Here is a 19192-nt window from a genome sequence, read left to right on the forward strand (position 1 = left end):
GTACCAAAGAGCTTACAATCTAATTATTGTTGCCCGAGACAGGGAGTTAATTAGACCAAGGGGGAGCTGACACTGGGAAATCTGGGATCTCCCACTACAAAGACTGTGATTATACCTCCATTGGGAGTGTATTCTGCGTGCCCCGGATTGCTTCCCCTTGTCGCATTTCATTGCCACGTGACACTTCACCGTCTGCATAATCCGTGAGCCGCTGGGATGTGTACGTGACCTGGAGGTGTTCTTATTAAGCCTTTAGGCTGCTTACATGTCGGGGGAGCGGTGGGAACCGCCAGACGTCCCGAGCTGCTTGTCAGCGGGAGTTTCCGAGCCCTCGCTGTCCCAATCCACGCGCTCCCGTCCTGCAGAATCCAGCCACGTAGCATCGCAGGGTAAGTGTAACGTTCGCGCAGCGTCGTGTGGGACCGCCGGCTGGATTCACCTCTAGCACAGGGGCGGACAACTGCAGTCCTCAAGGGCCTCCAACAGGTCGGGTTTTAAGGATATCCCTGCTTCAGCACTCGCGGCCCCATCAATCCCAGCTTCAGCACAGGTGGCTCAGCTGAAGCAGGGATGTCCCTAATACCTGGCCTGTTGGTGGCCCTTGAGTACTGCAGTTGGTCACCCCTGATCTAGCATTATGAGGCCTACAAATACTAGCAGTTCTGCAAACACTAGCCATGTTTCAGCACAAGAGACTGTCTCCTCTCGTGGGTATTTGCATGGCAGGAATAGGTGGCAGGACATGCGCTGGGGGTTTCTGTCACATTACTTCTTTGGTATCCTGTCACATCAACGAGCGTGCAGTGCGTGTCCCATGAATTGACTTCTCAGGATGGATCCGGGGCCCCTAAGCGGTTAAACCACGTTTCCCACTATGTCGTTCTCTTCAAAGTGACAATTTGAGCAAAGTGAATGATCTCTGCTGACATCTCGCCTTGTGAGCTGACAGTCACAGTGTCGTCATTTAGGGCGTGTCCCGCGGAGAACCCGCGGCGATGAGTTTCCTGGATGAGATCCCTTTCAAGTTTCATGACGGATTCGCCCCCGCCGCCCCCGCTGAGGACCAGAGCCCCGCCACCCCGGACTTCCATCTCCCCGACTGCAACGAGATACTAATGTGCACGCTGGTGAGTCACGGGGCGCCTCGCAGCCGGGGCAGTGGCAGCAGTGCCGTGGTACTAGGGCAGGGGTGGACAGCTCCAGTCCTCATGGGCCACCAACAGGTCAGGGTTTCAGGATATCCCTGCTTCAGCACAGGTGACTCACTCAATGACCACCCTTGGGCCCAGACGCACTAAGCAAGTGGTGGCCAACACCAGTCCTCAAGGTCCACCATCAGGTCAAGTTTTCGGGATATCCCTGCTTCAGCACAGGTGGCTCAATCAGTGGCACACTGAGCCACTGATTAAGCCATCTGTGCTGAAGCAGGGATATCCTGAAAACCTGACCAGTTGTTGGCCCTTGAGGACTGGAGTTGGCCACCCCTGTATTCGGGGGTATCACTACTTTTTTATTTTCACACCCAGAGTGGCACTACTACAATCCCGCCGTGTTCTTAGTGAAAAAAGGATTTCATGTAATTCTCCGCTGTGATGTGAACGCGCTCCCCGTCCCGCTCTCCCTCTCGCCATTCCCGCGTTTGTGGGGTACACGCGGTTTACTCTCCGAGCGCAGCGTTCGGAAGCCGCTGCGTCCAGGATATGTCGGTTTTCTCTGCGTGACGCAGGGAAAGTGCAACGTCTATAAATAAATTGTAATATAAACATAGTGTACAGGATATACAGATCCCACTTGTGGGGCATTTGCATGTCTTGGACAGGTCTGCAACGCTGCCCTTCCCCATTATCTCTTAGCATACAGTGCTTCCACAGCAGCCAGGAATTCTAGGTAATGACATGCAAATAAGCACACAGTGTGCAACCTTTTGCTTCTAATCCATTTTAACATGGACCCCTATAATCTTATGCCTGCCGTATTACACCGCTTTTCAGCGCAGCCTGTGTTTAAGAAGTGCAGAGCCAGTAACCCTACTCACAGACAACTTTTTCAACCGTTTGGGTCCCGTCGGTGAGAGGCTGGTTGCAGGCTCCGCGATAGGAAGCTGGTACGTGGGGAAAACCCGACATTAACAAGGTTATAACTAACCGGCACTGTTTTTACTCGGGTAAATCATATAAGGCGCATTGTCACCATCGCTGCCCCCGAGACACAAGAACGCACATTTTATAGACTCCAGAAAAAAAGCAAAAACTCCAGAGCCGAAACCCGGCAGAAATCTGCTATTTTTTTCCGTTCCTTTAATGCTTCAGGGGGAAAAAAAAGTGAGATCCCCCACCCCACCTCCAGGTGGCGACATTGCATGACATGCTTTAAAAAATAAAAAGTAGCGATACCAGGTGTGTGCAACCCAATTCTCAACAGGTCAGGTTTCCAGCGTATCCAGGCTTCAGCACAGGTGGTTAAATCAGTCCCTGCTTCAGCACAGGTGGCTCAATCGGAGGCTCAGTCTTTGACTGGGGGAGGGGTGGGGGCTTGGAGGGGAAGGTATAAAGCACAACTACATGTTAATTGGCAAACGTACGGTTCTCTATTTAAAGAGAGAATGTATTTGAGGAGTTCTCTCTCCCTTTCTGCTCTGCACGGATACACAGGGTCACAATCCCAGTTACTTTCCCGCAATGTTAAGTACACTTACAATATTTGGGCCGGCCCTGTGCCGCCTCCTCTCTCTTTTTTTTTTAACCGTAGCACAAAGTTATACAGAGTTCGAAGAGGAAAGCGCTTGGTACAAACTAACCCATCATTGACTGAGCCTCTGATTGAGCCACCTGTGCTGAAGCAGGGATAGACAACAAGAAAAAACAAAAAAGTGTAAAAGCGCCGAATGGGTTTTAGGTTTGAATATGGGCAATGGAACAAAAAAAAAAAAAAAAAAAAGGTCATGTGACATGAACCAGTCCGGTGCAAGTGAGTGTTTGCTAATATTGAAGGTGGAAAATAGATGAAGATATAATAAACAAAGTAAAATAATCACAACCCAGTGGTGAGTGCAGCTTCTGATAATAGGGAACCCCCCGTCCCTAATATGACTGTTACAACAAAAAGAAAAAAAGAAAAGAAGCGCAGACAGTGGGGGTTGTGATTAAACTAAGGTACTTTATTATAAGAACTTGTCCCAAGAAAACATACTCTGGGACAACAATGGTATCAATAATGAATGGTAATAAAACAAATTATATATATATATATAATGCTGGTTGAAAAGATATGCGGTAACACTTGGTCAGTTTACAGGAGATTGAAAACGGGAATTACCCGATATAAAGGTCTTAGTCCTGTAGGTAGTGCACTGCCCGGGCAGGTATTAGTGAAGAGGGGTACCCCAGGGTTGAGACAATGTAGGAAAAGCTCACCCTTTGAATCTTGCAGATCCTTGATGGTCCTGTCTTCCCTCAGATGACAAAATAAATGCTCCGGTGCACGCAGCTTGAATGTGCTGCACCTCGCGATACCACGCAGCCCTCCGGGTGTCCAGGTCTGATGTCACTTCCGGCTGTGACGCACAGACCCTTCCCGGTAGTCTCTGGGCTCCGTCTTTCAGCGCTACTTCTCCTGATGGTTGAATATGACCATGCGGACAGCGCGGCGAGTAGTGTTAAATGCTCCTCTCAAACGCACACAATGGCAAGCAAACACTCTATTTGCTCCTCCTCCTACGCGTTTCACCAAAAGGCTTCGTCAGGGAAATTCCCGTTTTCAATCTCCTGTAAACTGACCAAGTGTTACCGCATATCTTTTCAACCAGCATTATATATATATATATAATTTGTTTTATTACCATTCATTATTGATACCATTGTTGTCCCAGAGTATGTTTTCTTGGGACAAGTTCTTATAATAAAGTACCTTAGTTTAATCACAACCCCCACTGTCTGCGCTTCTTTTCTTTTTTTCTTTTTGTTGAAGCAGGGATAGCCTGAAAACCTGACCTGTTGGTGGCCCTCGAGGACTGGCGTTGCCCGCCCCTGGGCATGGATGCGGGACAGGAGAGCGGGATCCTGATAACCGTCCCAATGCTAAACGGGCAACACTTTGCCAGCATCTTTTGGACTTAACGGGATCAAATAGCGGGACCAAGCTCTCGGGATACAGACATGACACCATGATCACTTGGGGAAGTGCGGCTGTATGTACCGCGCGGCGAGCTTATTATAGGACCTCGTGGTACATACCGTGGTATATACCGCGCGGCGAGCTTATTATAGGACCTCGTGGTATATACCGCGCGGCGAGCTTATTATAGGACCTCGTGGTATATACACCGCGCGGCGAGCTTATTATAGGACCTCGTGGTACATACCGTGGTATATACCGCGCGGCGAGCTTATTATAGGACCTCGTGGTGCATACCGTGGTATATACCGCGCGGCGAGCTTATTATAGGACCTCGTGGTGCATACCGTGGTATATACCGCGCGGCGAGCTTATTATAGGACCTCGTGGTACATACCGTGGTATATACCACGCGGCGAGCTTATTATAGGACCTCGTGGTACATACTGTGGTATATACCGCGCGGCGAGCTTATTATAGGACCTCGTGGTGCATACCGTGGTATATACCGCGCGGCGAGCTTATTATAGGACCTCGTGGTACATACCGCGCGGCGAGCTTATTATAGGACCTCGTGGTACAAGAGATATTTGTTTCTATTGTTGCTAAGGAGAATAAAACAACGTCCGTTTCTTTTATAGGGGATCTTTCTCGTCCCACGCCAGCCCCAGCGGAATATGGACGATACATTGTACATTGTCCGTTTTGTGCCGTCTGTGGGATTGGGAGTTAGGCCCACAGATGTTTGCGGGCGCGTGGAGTGACCGGGGGCACAGGCGCCCAAGGTCGCAGAGGTCGGGAGTCAAACTGGCTTTACCGGCCCAAAAACATTCTCACTCAGCCACTTCTTCAGCCTGCAAACTGAAGCAAACATTACACGTGTTGAATGTCTGAGTGCTTTCCTTTTTATTCCAAACGCTATATACATTTGTGCGTGTGGGGGGAGACCCGGAGTCGCTGTAGATCAGGGGTGGGTAACTCCAGTCCTCAAGAGCCACCAATAGGTCAGATTTCCAGGATATCCCTGCTTCAGCACAGGTGGCTCAATCAGTCGCAACTTCGGCAAAGATGGCTTAATCAGTGACTCAGTCTTTGACTGAGCCACTGATTGAACCACCTGTGCTGAAGCAGAGATATCCTTAAAACCTTACCTGTTGGTAGCCCTTGAGCACCGGAGTCGCCCACCCCCTGCTTTAGAAGAATACAGGCCTCTGCTTTGTGCAGTTGTGTGGGCTCTGAAAGCACTCCCCACTGCAACGCCTCTTCCTCTGTCTTCCCTGCAGCATGATTTCTCCATGGAGAGGAAGGTCCTTGAATGGGTGGACGGGGTCTACGGTAGAAGTAATCCGGCCACCGACATTAGGCCGTCTGCTCCCCCTTACTGGATGGTTCTGGATGGAGGCGGCGTTTCCCCAGCCAAGAGCAGCCCCCCCCAGCAGGGTCCTGACCTGCCCGTCCGCTGGTGCAAGAGCCTGAGCACCTCGGACCTCTGGCTCGCCCGCCCCCCGCGGAGCAGCTGGGGGGCGCCGGAAAGGGCGGAGCAGGGGGGCATATTCGAGGAAGATGGCTACTCGGAGGATGACGAGTACTCTTCATCGGAGGAGAGCTCGGCAGAGGTTCGGCAGAGGCTGGCCAGAGCGCGGTCCACCAGGGCGAGCCCCCAACCTCTGCGGGCACCCCGGCCCCGCACCTCTCCCTGCGTGCCCAGCCCCCCTTCTAGATGCCGCCATGCCCAGCCGGACGCCGCCCCCCAACTCTGTAACGTCAAGAAGAGGAAATCGCTGACCCCGCTGAACAGCACCAGGAGCGAGCTGGAGGCCGCCAACAAGAGAATCGCCGCCCTGGTGCACCCCCGCAAGGCGAGCCCCGAAGGGAGGGGGCCTCACCCAAACCACCACACCAGGAGCAGCCGCAATGGGTCACCGCTGAGCCCCACTCCCCCTCCGGCCGCCAGCTGCTGCTGCTGCGCAAAGAGACCGTACAGCGCGGGCTCCATCCCACCAATACGTTGCCACAAACCCAGCACCGCGGTAAGAGCCCCTCTGAGCCGGAGAGGACCCCCTGCTGGAGAGGCGGTCACAGAGCACTGTGCCTAGTACAGTTCTTTTGTTGGCGGGCAGAACGTCTTGGCATGGAGGTTTTGGGCAATGAAAAGGGGGTCTCCGTATCGGGCTGTAGCGAAGCGCGCACACACAGAACCACTTGTCCCACGTAATCTGCCCACTATTTGTTGCACAACCTCGGACCCCGTACGATCCTTCCCTTTCATATTTAGGGATCGCTTATTTAAGTTATACGTATAACCTGAGAATCGGGGGCCGGCAGCCGCTGTCCTCGGCTACCAAGGTTCAGAGATTTCCTACACTGCGGACCAATAGGAAGCCGTGACGTCATCGGTGCGGCTTCCTATTGGCTAATGTGATGCGGGAGCTTTAAACGTTGCAGCTACCGGCACCTACTACGGAGGTAAATATCTCCGGAAACGGGGTCCCCAGAGCTGAAATAAATGGGGTTCAGCTCCGAGACCCCCTGCTTAAATGCTATATATATGTGTGTGTATATATAAAAGGTGGCACTGTGTGCTCATTTGCATGTCATTTCCCAGAATCCCCTGCTGCAGTGGAAGCGCTGTGTGCTGGGTGATAATGGTGAAAGGCGGGGTTGCAGACGTGTCTGAGACATGCAAATGAGCACACAGTAATATTTCCATATTATATATATATATATATATATATATATATATACACATGAAGGTCAGTCCGCACACTGCAGTAGAAAAGGTTATAATAGCAGATGCTAGTCCCATAGAAAATAAGTATGATACGAACCAATCCAAAGACCAGTAAAGAGACAGCACACCGCACGGGGTTAATCCAAAAATCTATATTCACAACATGAAATACACGTAAGCCAACGTTTCGGTCCCACAGAGAGACCTTCCTCAGGGCCGTGCGGAAGGTCTCTCTGTGGGACCGAAACGTTGGCTTACGTGTATTTCATGTTGTGAATATAGATTTTTGGATTAACCCCGTGCGGTGTGCTGTCTCTTTACTGGTCTTTGGATTGGTTCGTATCATATATATATATATGCTTCACCAAAAAATGAGCAGCCAGCGCCATGATTTGCGCCATGAGACCTCTGTTTCCCCTGTGATCTCCCATTCTGACATTGGCAGTGTGTTTGTTGTGACATGGGGTGACACTTCTCTTCTCTCTACCAGTCTCTGAGCCCGTACTCCTGCCTCCCCCCTACAAGGCGAGGCCTCCCAGACTCCTCGGGGGACGTCCTGCTGGCTCTCAGCCAAGAGGAGCGTGATGTCATCGAGTCTGTGACATCCCTGGGATATCCGCTGCGCAGAGCCATGATCGCACTGCAGAAGATGGGAGAACAGAGCCTGGAGCAGGTCAGTGAGCAGAGCTTATCAAACCTCACAGGTCTCTTCTTCACATTTACAGAGCTTATCAAACCTCGCAGGTCTCTTCCTCACATGTACAGAGCTTTCCAAACCTCACAGGTCTCTTCCTCACATGTACAGAGCTTATCAAACCTCTCGGGTCTCTTCCTCACATGTACAAAGCTTTCCAAACCTCACAGGTCTCTTCTTCACATGTACAGAGCTTATCAAACCTCACAGGTCTCTTCTTCACATTTACAGAGCTTTCCAAACCTCACAGGTCTCTTCATCACGTGTACAGAGCTTTCCAAACCTCACAGGTCTCTTCATCACATGTACAGAGCTTTCCAAACCTCACAGGTCTCTTCATCACGTGTACAGAGCTTTCCAAACCTCACAGGTCTCTTCATCACATGTACAGAGTTTCTTAACCTCACGGGTCTCTTCCTCACGTGTACAGAGCTTCCAAACCACACGGGTCTCTTCCTCACGTATACAGAACTTTCCTAACCTCACGGTCTCTTCCCGTGTACAGAGCTTCCCAAACCTCACAGGTCTCTTATTCATGTGTACAGAACTTTCCTAACCTCACACGTCTCTTCTTAATGTGCACTGTTCTAACCAAACCTCACAGGTCTCTTCTTCACATGTACAGAGCTTTCCAAAGCTCACAGGTCTCTTCTTCACATGTACAGAGCTTTCCAAACCCCACAGGTCTCTGGTTCACATGTACCGATCTATCCAAACCTCACAGGTCTCTTCTTCACATGTACAGAGCTTTCCAAACCTCACAGGTCTCTTCTTCACATAAGGTATCATAATGTTCAATATATATATATAAGCATAACTTCGCAGAGATAATACACTTCAGTTATAGTAAAATGGTAGAGTGTAATCCTGCCGAGTGCTTTCACTGTGATGCAATGTCAGTGTGTGTGATTACACAGCCCCTGCTCAGGACGCCCCAGTACTGGGGGTTTGGGAACCTCTAACTCTTACTTATTTGGTGCCAGCTGTTCCTCTCTGGCTGCCCTTCCGAACCTCGTTACATCAGCTGCTTTCCCTTTAACCCTTCGCCTGCCGCAGGTTTAGGCAGCCGCCACTGTGTCACCCAGCCTGACCGCCCCCTCCGGCGGCGAGGGGTTAATTAGCTTCCGATGAATATGTACGTATCTGGAGAACGGACGATACCGCTGGGAGCTGATCTGTCGCCGTACCGAGCCAAAAATACCCGCGCAGCCCCCACGCGGCCAGCACCTCCTGCCTCAGCGGGGGCTTATTTGCACAATGATGGGGGGGGGGGAGAGATGATGGGAGCAGCGGGTAGTACCCCCCAAAGCTGCAGTTTTCTGATCCCAGCTCTCCTTATAAAGCATCAGGCGGAGTCTTATTTGGACTTAATCCCCCCTCGCTTCCCCCCACCCCTCTCCCCCCACCCCTCTCCCCCCACCCCTCCCCCCCCACCCCTCCCCCCCCACGATTCTAATAATAGCTGCATTACTGGTTCATATCATTGCTCGGAGCTGCCAGGTTTGCATTTAAAGCTGCAGTCTCACTGCCCACGCACTGTATGCAATCACTACCCCTCCCCCCCCCCCTCTCATTTATTAGAGATACAAATATCCCCCATTTTGGGATCAATGCAAAATACTGCGAGCTGGTCGTTCGATGAAAATCTCCGCTTGAGAGTATATTGTGTTTCCCCACATTTAACCCATGGAGTGTGCCACTGCCATTAGTGCGCTGTGCCCTCCTTTTAAGTGTATCAAAAAGTGCATGCGTGTAATTGGTGTATGAGCGGGAATTAGGAGAGGTGCGATGTTGCTGAGACAATGGTTTTTTTTGAGGTTTGGCTACAGTCCAGAGTGTCAGCTGTCTCTCTTTCTCTCCCTCTCTTAACTGTCTCTCTCTTCTCCCCCTCACTCTCTCTATTCTCTCCCCCTTTCTTCACTCTTTCCTCTCTTCTCCCCTCCTCCCTTTTCTCTCCTCTCCCCCCATTTCTCTCATCTCCCCCTCCTCTCTTCTCTCCCCCCCTCCCTTCTTCTCTCCCCCCCTCCCTTCTTCTCTCCCCCCCTCCCTTCTTCTCTCCCCCCCTCCCTTCTTCTCTCCCCCCCTCCCTTCTTCTCTCCCCCCCTCCCTTCTTCTCTCCCCCCCTCCCTTCTTCTCTCCCCCCCTCCCTTCTTCTCTCCCCCCCTCCCTTCTCTCTCTCTTCCCCTCTCTTCCTCTTTCCTCTCTCCTCCATTTCTTCTCTCGCATCCCTCTCTTCTCTCTCCCCCCTTTTCTCTCTCCTCACCCCTCTCTCTTCTCTCCCCCCTCCCTCTTCCTCCTCTCCCCCCTCCCCCTTCCTCCTCTCCCTCCCCTGCAGGTCCTGGGGTACCTGGGAGCCACTGACCGGCTTTGTAAGATGGGGTATGAGGAGGCGCTAGTGGAAGAGGCCATGGAAATGTTCCAGAACTCCGAGATTAAGGTAAATATAGAGGTAGAGATAGGGCCGGGGTCTTAGCCAATCAGAACACACATTTCTGTAAAGCTCCCAAGCCCTCGCTGCAGGTACCAATAGGATGTTTGCTGTATAGAACTTTCAGATATGGGGCCCTGTGATTGGCTCATGCTGTTGTCATGGTTAAACTGATCCCACCCCTACCCGTAATGTTTAATTCTACCTGTACCTTATATGGGATAAGAGGGTTCCCGGAATGTAAAATCCCATGTGAGGGGCATTTTACTGCACAACGAGCCGGTGACACTAACCACATATAGTCTGTCACTTCCTATAACATGACACTGCAGCCATTTCTTACACTCCACAATCTATAAACATAGAATCATTCCAATAGTATATTTCTCCGGGTGTAAGCACACAGTCCCTGCTATGTACAGGTGGTCTATGGCTCTATTTGTTAAGGTCTCCGAGCAGTGCAAAAAACAGCACCAGATTTAGCAAGAGGACTTTTTTAATGGGATATCTTTTGTTTCATAAATGTAATGCTGTTTTTGCCCTCATAATAATGCCAGCCGGTCCCAGGCTGTGACTGTCCCTGTGTGACGGTGTCAGCGGGTCCCAGGCTGTGACTGTCCCTGTGTGACGGTGTCAGCGGGTCCCAGGCTGTGACTGTCCCTGTGTGACGGTGTCAGCGGGTCCCAGGCTGTGACTGTCCCTGTGTGACGGTGTCAGCGGGTCCCTGGCTGTGACTGTCCCTGTGTGACGGTGTCAGCGGGTCCCAGGCTGTGACTGTCCCTGTGTGACGGTGTCAGCGGGTCCCAGGCTGTGACTGTCCCTGTGTGACGGTGTCAGCGGGTCCCAGGCTGTGACTGTCCCTGTGTGACGGTGTCAGCGGGTCCCAGGCTGTGACTGTCCCTGTGTGACGGTGTCAGCGGGTCCCTGGCTGTGACTGTCCCTGTGTGACGGTGTCAGCGGGTCCCTGGCTGTGACTGTCCCTGTGTGACAGTCTCAGCGGGTCCCAGGCTGTGACTGTCCCTGTGTGACGGTGTCAGCGGGTCCCTGGCTGTGACTGTCCCTGTGTGATGGTGTCAGCGGGTCCCTGGCTGTGACTGTCCCTGTGTGACGGTGTCAGCGGGTCCCAGGCTGTGACTGTCCCTGTGTGACGGTGTCAGCGGGTCCCAGGCTGTGACTGTCCCTGTGTGACGGTGTCAGCGGGTCCCAGGCTGTGACTGTCCCTGTGTGACAGTGTCAGCGGGTCCCAGGCTGTGACTGTCCCTGTGTGATGGTGTCAGCGGGTCCCAGGCTGTGACTGTCCCTGTGTGACGGTGTCAGCGGGTCCCAGGCTGTGACTGTCCCTGTGTGACGGTGTCAGCGGGTCCCTGGCTGTGACTGTCCCTGTGTGACGGTGTCAGCGGGTCCCAGGCTGTGACTGTCCCTGTGTGACAGTGTCAGCGGGTCCCAGGCTGTGACTGTCCCTGTGTGACAGTCTCAGCGGGTCCCAGGCTGTGACTGTCCCTGTGTGACGGTGTCAGCCAGTCCCAGGCTGTGACTGTTCCTGTGTGACAGTGTCAGCGGGTCCCAGGCTGTGACTGTTCCTGTGTGACAGTGTCAGCGGGTCCCAGGCTGTGACTGTTCCTGTGTGACGGTGTCAGCGGGTCCCCGGCTGTGACGGTCCCTGTGTGACAGTGTCAGCGGGTCCCCAGCTGTGACTGTCCCTGTGTGACAGTGTCAGCGGGTCCCAGGCTGTGACTGTCCCTGTGTGACGGTGTCAGCGGGTCCCAGGCTGTGACTGTCCCTGTGTGACGGTGTCAGCGGGTCCCCGGCTGTGACTGTCCCTGTGTGACGGTGTCAGTGGGTCCCAGGCTGTGACTGTCTCTGTGTGATGGTGTCAGCGGGTCCCAGGCTGTGACTGTCCCTGTGTGACGGTGTCAGCGGGTCCCCGGCTGTGACTGTCCCTGTGAGACGGTGTCAGCGGGTCCCAGGCTGTGACTGTCCCTGTGTGACGGTGTCAGCGGGTCCCCGGCTGTCCCTGTGTGACGGTGTCAGCGGGTCCCAGGCTGGCTGTCCCTGTGTGACGGTGTCAGCGGGTCCCAGGCTGTGACTGTCTCTGTGTGACGGTGTCAGCGGGTCCCAGGCTGTGACTGTCCCTGTGTGACGGTGTCAGCGGGTCCCAGGCTGTGACTGTCCCTGTGTGACGGTGTCAGCGGGTCCCTGGCTGTGACTGTCCCTGTGTGACGGTGTCAGCGGGTCCCCGGCTGTCCCTGTGTGACGGTGTCAGCGGGTCCCTGGCTGTGACTGTCCCTGTGTGACGGTGTCAGCGGGTCCCCGGCTGTCCCTGTGAGACGGTGTCAGCGGGTCCCCGGCTGTCCCTGTGTGACGGTGTCAGCGGGTCCCCGGCTGTCCCTGTGTGACGGTGTCAGCGGGTCCCCGGCTGTGACTGTCCGTGTGAGACGGTGTCAGCGGGTCCCTGGCTGTGACTGTCCCTGTGTGACGGTGTCAGCGGGTCCCCGGCTGTGACGGTCCCTGTCTGACGGTGCTGAGACCAGCTCTGCTCTGACTCGTTGGGGAAAAAGGCTAATTTCCTGCTTGCATGAAACCCAAACTAGTGATGAGTTATTCCGATGCCTGGAAGTGCAGAGACTGTGAGTAAAGCACAGAGCGTGTCCTGAGATCAGAACCCGGGCCCCTGAGCTGGGTCAGCACCTCCGCCCTGGGCCTGACCGCAGGGGGAAGTGCAGATATTACATTGTCTATGTTTGTATCCCAAACCCGGATGTAAACACTCTGCAAACCCACTGCCCTTATTACTGTGTCTAACTTTAACCGAACGGAGGGAGCTTCCAGGAGATAAATGCCCCTCTCTTACCCTATAGATCCCACCATGGTTCTGTAGATATTTACTTTTTTCTTTCTTTCCGGCTTCCCTGGGATTTTAAAATGGCTGCCAAGTACACCACTTGCTGGAGAAGCCAATGAATAATAACAATTTTGGTCCATTGTGACCAGTGCAAATTCTGCACATCTTTGCTACATCACCGGTGTGCATTGGCGTGCCAGCAATGGCGTTGGCAGAGGCCTTTTTAACATCCTACAAGTAAATTCCAGCAGATCCATACTCCTCCCGGGGGGGGAGGGGCAGGATTATCAGGAGATCGGAGACCCCCTGCTTAGATCAGGTTAGAAATGCAAGCAAATACACACACAAGCAAGAAAATGTATCATTGTATTTATATAGCGCCAACAGTGTAACGCCAGTCCTTGAGCTACCAACAGGTCAGGATTTCAGGATATCCCTGCTTCAGCACAGGTGGCTCAATCTGTCTCTGCTTCAGCACAGGTGGAGAAATCAGTGGCTCGGTCACAGACTGAGCCACTGATTGAGCCACCTGTGCTGAAGCAGGGATATCCTGAAAACCTGACCTGTTGGTAGCGCTGGAGGACTGGAGTTGGCCGCCCCTGGTGTACGCAGCGCTTTACACTATTACAATACACGGTCAGTCAATTGCAAACAATGGGGATCAGTGCACCAGGTTAATGACAACACGGGGCAAAGGGAGACCCTGCCCCGAAGAGCTTGCAATCTAAGTGAAATGGTTAATCACTTCATCACTAGAAGAGGCTGCAGGGTTTGTAGTCCGTGGCGGCAGTGAAAAGGTTAAGTGTGTGTTAGGTGGGAGCCAGGCTGGCTGCTCCTGCAGTGAGTCAGTGTGAGTCAGTGTGGAAGGATCCTCCTGTCAGTCTTGTTATTACAAACGGAATTAACATAGTCTAACGGAACCATCTATCAGAAAAATCATTAGTGCCAAAGTTGGGAGACTCTGCCAGCGCTGAACCCCATCCCCCCCCCCCCCGCCATGTCCAGTGGGGGGCCGTGGGTAAGCGCAGCATCCCGAGCTGAGGCACAGAGGGGGCTCGGATTTACCCCCTGTCCATCTAACTGCCCCCTTCAGTGCTGTGTATATCATCGCATTGCGTGATCTTCCTGGCTCTCGGGGTTTAAACCTGAGGAGTTAAAGCAGGGGCGGGCAACTCCAGTCCTCAAGGGCCACCAACAGGTCAGGTTTTCAGGGTATCCCTGCTTCAGCACAGGTGGCTCAATTGGTGGATCAGTAGTTGTCTGAGCCACCTGTTCTGAAGCAGGGATATCCTGAAAACCTGACCTGTTGGTGGCTCTTGAGGACTGGAGTTGCCCGCCCCTGCAGTACAGGTAAATATCCCGGGGTCCGGGGGGCCAAAGTTGAACTGCGTGTGTGTGTGCGTGTGTGTGTGCGTGTGCGCGTATGCGTGTGTTATAAGTAGTGTGTATCTGTGTTATAAATAATGTATATCTGTGTTATTATACGTAGTGTGTATCTGTGTTATAAATAATGTATATCTGTGTTATTATAAGTAGTGTGTATCTGTGTTATAAATAATGTATATCTGTGTTATTATACGTAGTGTGTATCTGTGTTATAAATAATGTATATCTGTGTTATTATAAGTAGTGTGTATCTGTGTTATAAATAATGTATATCTGTGTTATTATAAGTACTGTGTATCTGTGTTATAAATAATGTATATCTGTGTTATTATAAGTAGTGTGTATCTGTGTTATAAATAATGTATATCTGTGTTATTATACGTAGTGTGTATCTGTGTTATAAATAATGTATATCTGTGTTATTATACGTAGTGTGTATCTGTGTTATAAATAATGTATATCTGTGTTATTATAAGTACTGTGTATCTGTGTTATAAATAATGTATATCTGTGTTATTATAAGTAGTGTGTATCTGTGTTATAAATAATGTATATCTGTGTTATTATAAGTAGTGTGTATCTGTGTTATAAATAATGTATATCTGTGTTATTATAAGTAGTGTGTATCTGTGTTATATATAATGTATATCTGTGTTATTATACGTAGTGTGTATCTGTGTTTTAAATAATGTATATCTGTGTTATTATAAGTAGTGTGTATCTGTGTTATAAATAATGTATATCTGTGTTATTATACGTAGTGTGTATCTGTGTTATAAATAATGTATATCTGTGTTATTATACGTAGTGTGTATCTGTGTTATAAATAATGTATATCTGTGTTATTATAAGTAGTGTGTATCTGTGTTATAAATAATGTATATCTGTGTTATTATAAGTAGTGTGTATCTGTGTTATAAATAATGTATATCTGTGTTATTATACGTAGTGTGTATCTGTGTTTTAAATAATGTATATCTGTGTTATTATAAGTAGTGTGTATCTGTGTTATAAATAATGTATATCTGTGTTATTATACGTAGTGTGTATCTGTGTTATAAATAATGTATATCTGTGTTATTATACGTAGTGTGTATCTGTGTTTTAAATAATGTATATCTGTGTTATTATAAGTAGTGTGTATCTGTGTTATAAATAATGTATATCTGTGTTATTATACGTAGTGTGTATCTGTGTTATAAATAATGTATATCTGTGTTATTATACGTAGTGTGTATCTGTGTTATAAATAATGTATATCTGTGTTATTATAAGTAGTGTGTATCTGTGTTATAAATAATGTATATCTGTGTTATTATAAGTAGTGTGTATCTGTGTTATAAATAATGTATATCTGTGTTATTATACGTAGTGTGTATCTGTGTTATAAATAATGTATATCTGTGTTATTATACGTAGTGTGTATCTGTGTTATAAATAATGTATATCTGTGTTATTATACGTAGTGTGTATCTGTGTTTTAAATAATGTATATCTGTGTTATTATAAGTAGTGTGTATCTGTGTTATAAATAATGTATATCTGTGTTATTATACGTAGTGTGTATCTGTGTTATAAATAATGTATATCTGTGTTATTATACGTAGTGTGTATCTGTTATAAGTAGTGTTTATCTGTTATAAGTAGTGTATATCTGTTATAAGTAGTGTGTATCTGTGTTATAAATAATGTATATCTGTGTTATTATACGTAGTGTGTATCTGTTATAAGTAGTGTTTATCTGTTATAAGTAGTGTGTATCTGTTATAAGTAGTGTGTATCTGTTATAAGTAGTGTGTATCTGTTATAAGTACTGTGTATCTGTTATAAGTAGTGTGTATCTGTGTTATAAATAATGTATATCTGTGTTATAAGTAGTGTGTATCTGTGTTATAAATAATGTATATCTGTGTTATTATAAGTAGTGTGTATCTGTGTTATAAATAATGTATATCTGTGTTATTATACGTAGTGTGTATCTGTTATAAGTACTGTGTATCTGTTATAAGTACTGTGTATCTGTGTTATAAGTACTGTGTATCTGTGTTATAAGTTCTGTGTATCTGTTATAAGTACTGTGTATCTGTGTTATAAGTACTGTGTATCTGTGTTATAAGTACTGTGTATCTGTGTTATAAGTACTGTGTATCTGTGTTATAAGTACTGTGTATCTGTTATAAGTACTGTGTATCTGTTATAAGTACTGTGTATCTGTTATAAGTACTGTGTATCTGTTATAAGTACTGTGTATCTGTGTTATAAGTACTGTGTATCTGTTATAAGTACTGTGTATCTGTTATAAGTACTGTGTATCTGTTATAAGTACTGTGTATCTGTTATAAGTACTGTGTATCTGTTATAAGTACTGTGTATCTGTTATAAGTACTGTGTATCTGTGTTATTGTCAGTAATATGCTGCAATCCTCATCCACAATTCTGTATTAACAAAATCAACACCTTTGTATAGTGCTCTGCACAAATAATGATCTCGTGTCTACATTGTAGCAATCTGTGGTTATCCACCTGTGTGTTTTACATGTGATAGAGTGTATAATGATATCTGGGACCTGCATCTTTCCCCACATTATGTTTTTTCCTGTGTGCGTATTGTGTGATTTGCCCTGGGGTATTAGTGAGTCCCGTGTCACTCTCACCCGCCTCCTCCTATCACCCGCAGGCGGCTGAGTTTCTCCGTCTCCTGCTGCAGTTTAACGACATGGGCTTCCAGCAGGAGGAAATAAGGGAAGTGCTTCTGCTGTACGATAATCACAGGGACCGGTCTCTGGAGGAGCTGATGATCAGAGCGCAGTGAGCGCGGCAGAGAGGCGAAGGAATCACTGACATCGGCGTCCCATAATCAGGATCCTCACAGAGCCAGCAGCATATTACTCAGATTGTTACCCCGCAGCATCAATCCGTTACTATCGTATCCATCAGTCACTCGCGGTCCCCACAGCTCAAAGGTGTCTCACACAGCAAGTGTCACGTAAAAGTGACAAAAGTGCTCATCACGTTGCAAAGGTGTGACCCGGATCTGCAGCCCGGACGGGTTACTCGGCGGCTTATAATGCCGTGGAAAAATGTGGCGCAGAATTTTCCGCATCTTGTTGCAATGTTGTGTAAGGCCTCGGCCGCGATGAAACTCATTGCGGCAATGTGTGTGGCCAGCGTGAGCGAGCGCCTGAGCATGCGCGGCGCTTGGCTGCTTGCCAAGCAAGCAAGTTTGAATTTGCCGCTTACTTGCGCCGCCGGACATGAGCGCCTGCACGCTCAGCGCCGCCCTGGTCGAGGCCTAACGCGCACTGACTCACTCCCCCCCGTTCATTCCCAGATCACAACTTGATACATTGATGCCAAGAGACTCATTAAGAACGACTCCGCTACCAGCAATTTAACCGCTGCTTTTTGCAATGACTCAAACTTCCACGTACGAGATCTCACCTTCCACGTACGAGATCACATCTTCCACGTATGAGATCTCACCTTCCACGTGCGAGATCTCACCTTCCACGTGCGAGATCTCACCTTCCACGTGCGAGATCTCACCTCCCACGTACGAGATCTCACCTCCCACGTACGAGATCTCACCTCCCACGTACGAGATCTCACCTCCCACGTACAAGATCTCACCTTCCACGTGCGAGATCTCACCTCCCACGTGCGAGATCTCACCTCCCACGTGTGAGATCTCACCTCCCACGTGCGAGATCTCACCTCCCACGTACGAGATCTCACCTCCCACGTACGAGATCTCACCTCCCACGTACGAGATCTCACCTCCCACGTACGAGATCTCACCTCCCACGTACGAGATCTCACCTCCCACGTACGAGATCTCACCTCCCACGTACGAGATCTCACCTCCCACGTACGAGATCTCACCTCCCACGTACGAGATCTCACCTCCCACGTACGAGATCTCACCTCCCACGTACGAGATCTCACCTTCCACGTACGAGATCTCACCTTCCACGTACGAGATCACATCTTCCTCGTATGAGATCTCACCTTCCACGTGTGAGATCTCACCTCCCACGTACGAGATCTCACGTGTCAGAAAAACACCAAAGTAGAAATAAAGAGGTGTAGTATCCAACTTGCACAGTGCATAAGAAGTAACAGGCTTATAATAATACGTGGAAAAATATATTTACTTCTTTTTTGTTTTATTTGATAAACCCATTTACACCAGGAAAGGTTCTGAATAACTGAGCCCCACGTATAAGTCTGTGAAGCGCTGATAAGACGGGATGTTGGCGAATGTGAGAGCGCGAGTTGCGGACACGCTGGCTCCCATTCAGCTTTCCTTCGCAGGACCGAAATAAGACTGTTTTTCTTCCCCCCGCATTAGGGTTACGCGGGGCCCTTTTATGGCCCGTCCAGCCTGTGCATATTTCTCTCCCGCTTCTCTTGCCAACATGAGGTCACCTCTTTATTGCTTCAACATGTGACGGTTCCATAAGATAAAAGAGCAGCGGAGGCTCCGGGAAGAGATTCTTATACAAGGTGTGAGCGCGCTTCCTTGTCCACCCTTTGCAGCGCACTGTAGGCTTAAAGAGGCCAGCTGGGTATTTGCTACATAAAGTGAAATAGTAACCCAGTTTTTTTTGCTCCCTCGGTGTATCGGAGTTAAATGATTGAAATCTAGGGCTTGGTTTCTGCCTTGTGTTCTCCCATTAAAGTTATTGTGTGGGGACCTCACTGTGCGTCTGTTATTCACTGACCCCTGCACATCACTCCTGTCCAAGGTCGCCACCGTTAACTGATGGACAACCCGGAGAAAATAATTAATTTAAAAAAAAATCCCTTATTTTGGCGGCATCTTCTGGCATCCTGCTGCAACTCCCCCTCCAACTGCAGTGAACATGGCTGCGCGTTGCCATGGCAACGGAGCGCTACGTGGCCTCATGACGCTACGCGGTGTCACGTTGCCGTGGCAATGTGATGCCGTGTAGCGTCATGACGTCATGTTGCCCTGGCAACACGCCACCATGTGCA

At 49.4% G+C, this 19192-nt stretch overlaps 1 protein-coding gene across 3 annotated transcripts; it reads left to right on the forward strand.

The window, feature by feature from the left end:
* Positions 1–11: 11 nt before the first annotated feature.
* On the forward strand, positions 12–18895 carry UBAP1L (ubiquitin associated protein 1 like). Of its 3 annotated transcripts, none has more exons than XM_075575314.1 (6): positions 12–389; positions 893–1127; positions 5397–6143; positions 7335–7517; positions 9874–9975; positions 16872–18895. In XM_075575314.1, exons 2-6 carry the CDS (start codon positions 996–998, stop codon positions 17004–17006), a joined length of 1299 nt encoding a protein of 432 aa, XP_075431429.1. In that variant the 5' UTR covers positions 12–389; positions 893–995; the 3' UTR covers positions 17007–18895. The 3 variants fall into 3 exon arrangements, with proteins under 3 accessions (XP_075431429.1, XP_075431428.1, XP_075431430.1); XM_075575313.1 differs by having other exon boundaries at positions 16–389; positions 969–1127; XM_075575315.1 differs by lacking the exon at positions 893–1127 and having other exon boundaries at positions 19–389.
* Positions 18896–19192: the final 297 nt, after the last annotated feature.

The sequence above is a fragment of the Ascaphus truei genome, chromosome 18 (genome assembly GCF_040206685.1).
Source record: "Ascaphus truei isolate aAscTru1 chromosome 18, aAscTru1.hap1, whole genome shotgun sequence".
Taxonomy (NCBI): domain Eukaryota; kingdom Metazoa; phylum Chordata; class Amphibia; order Anura; family Ascaphidae; genus Ascaphus; species Ascaphus truei.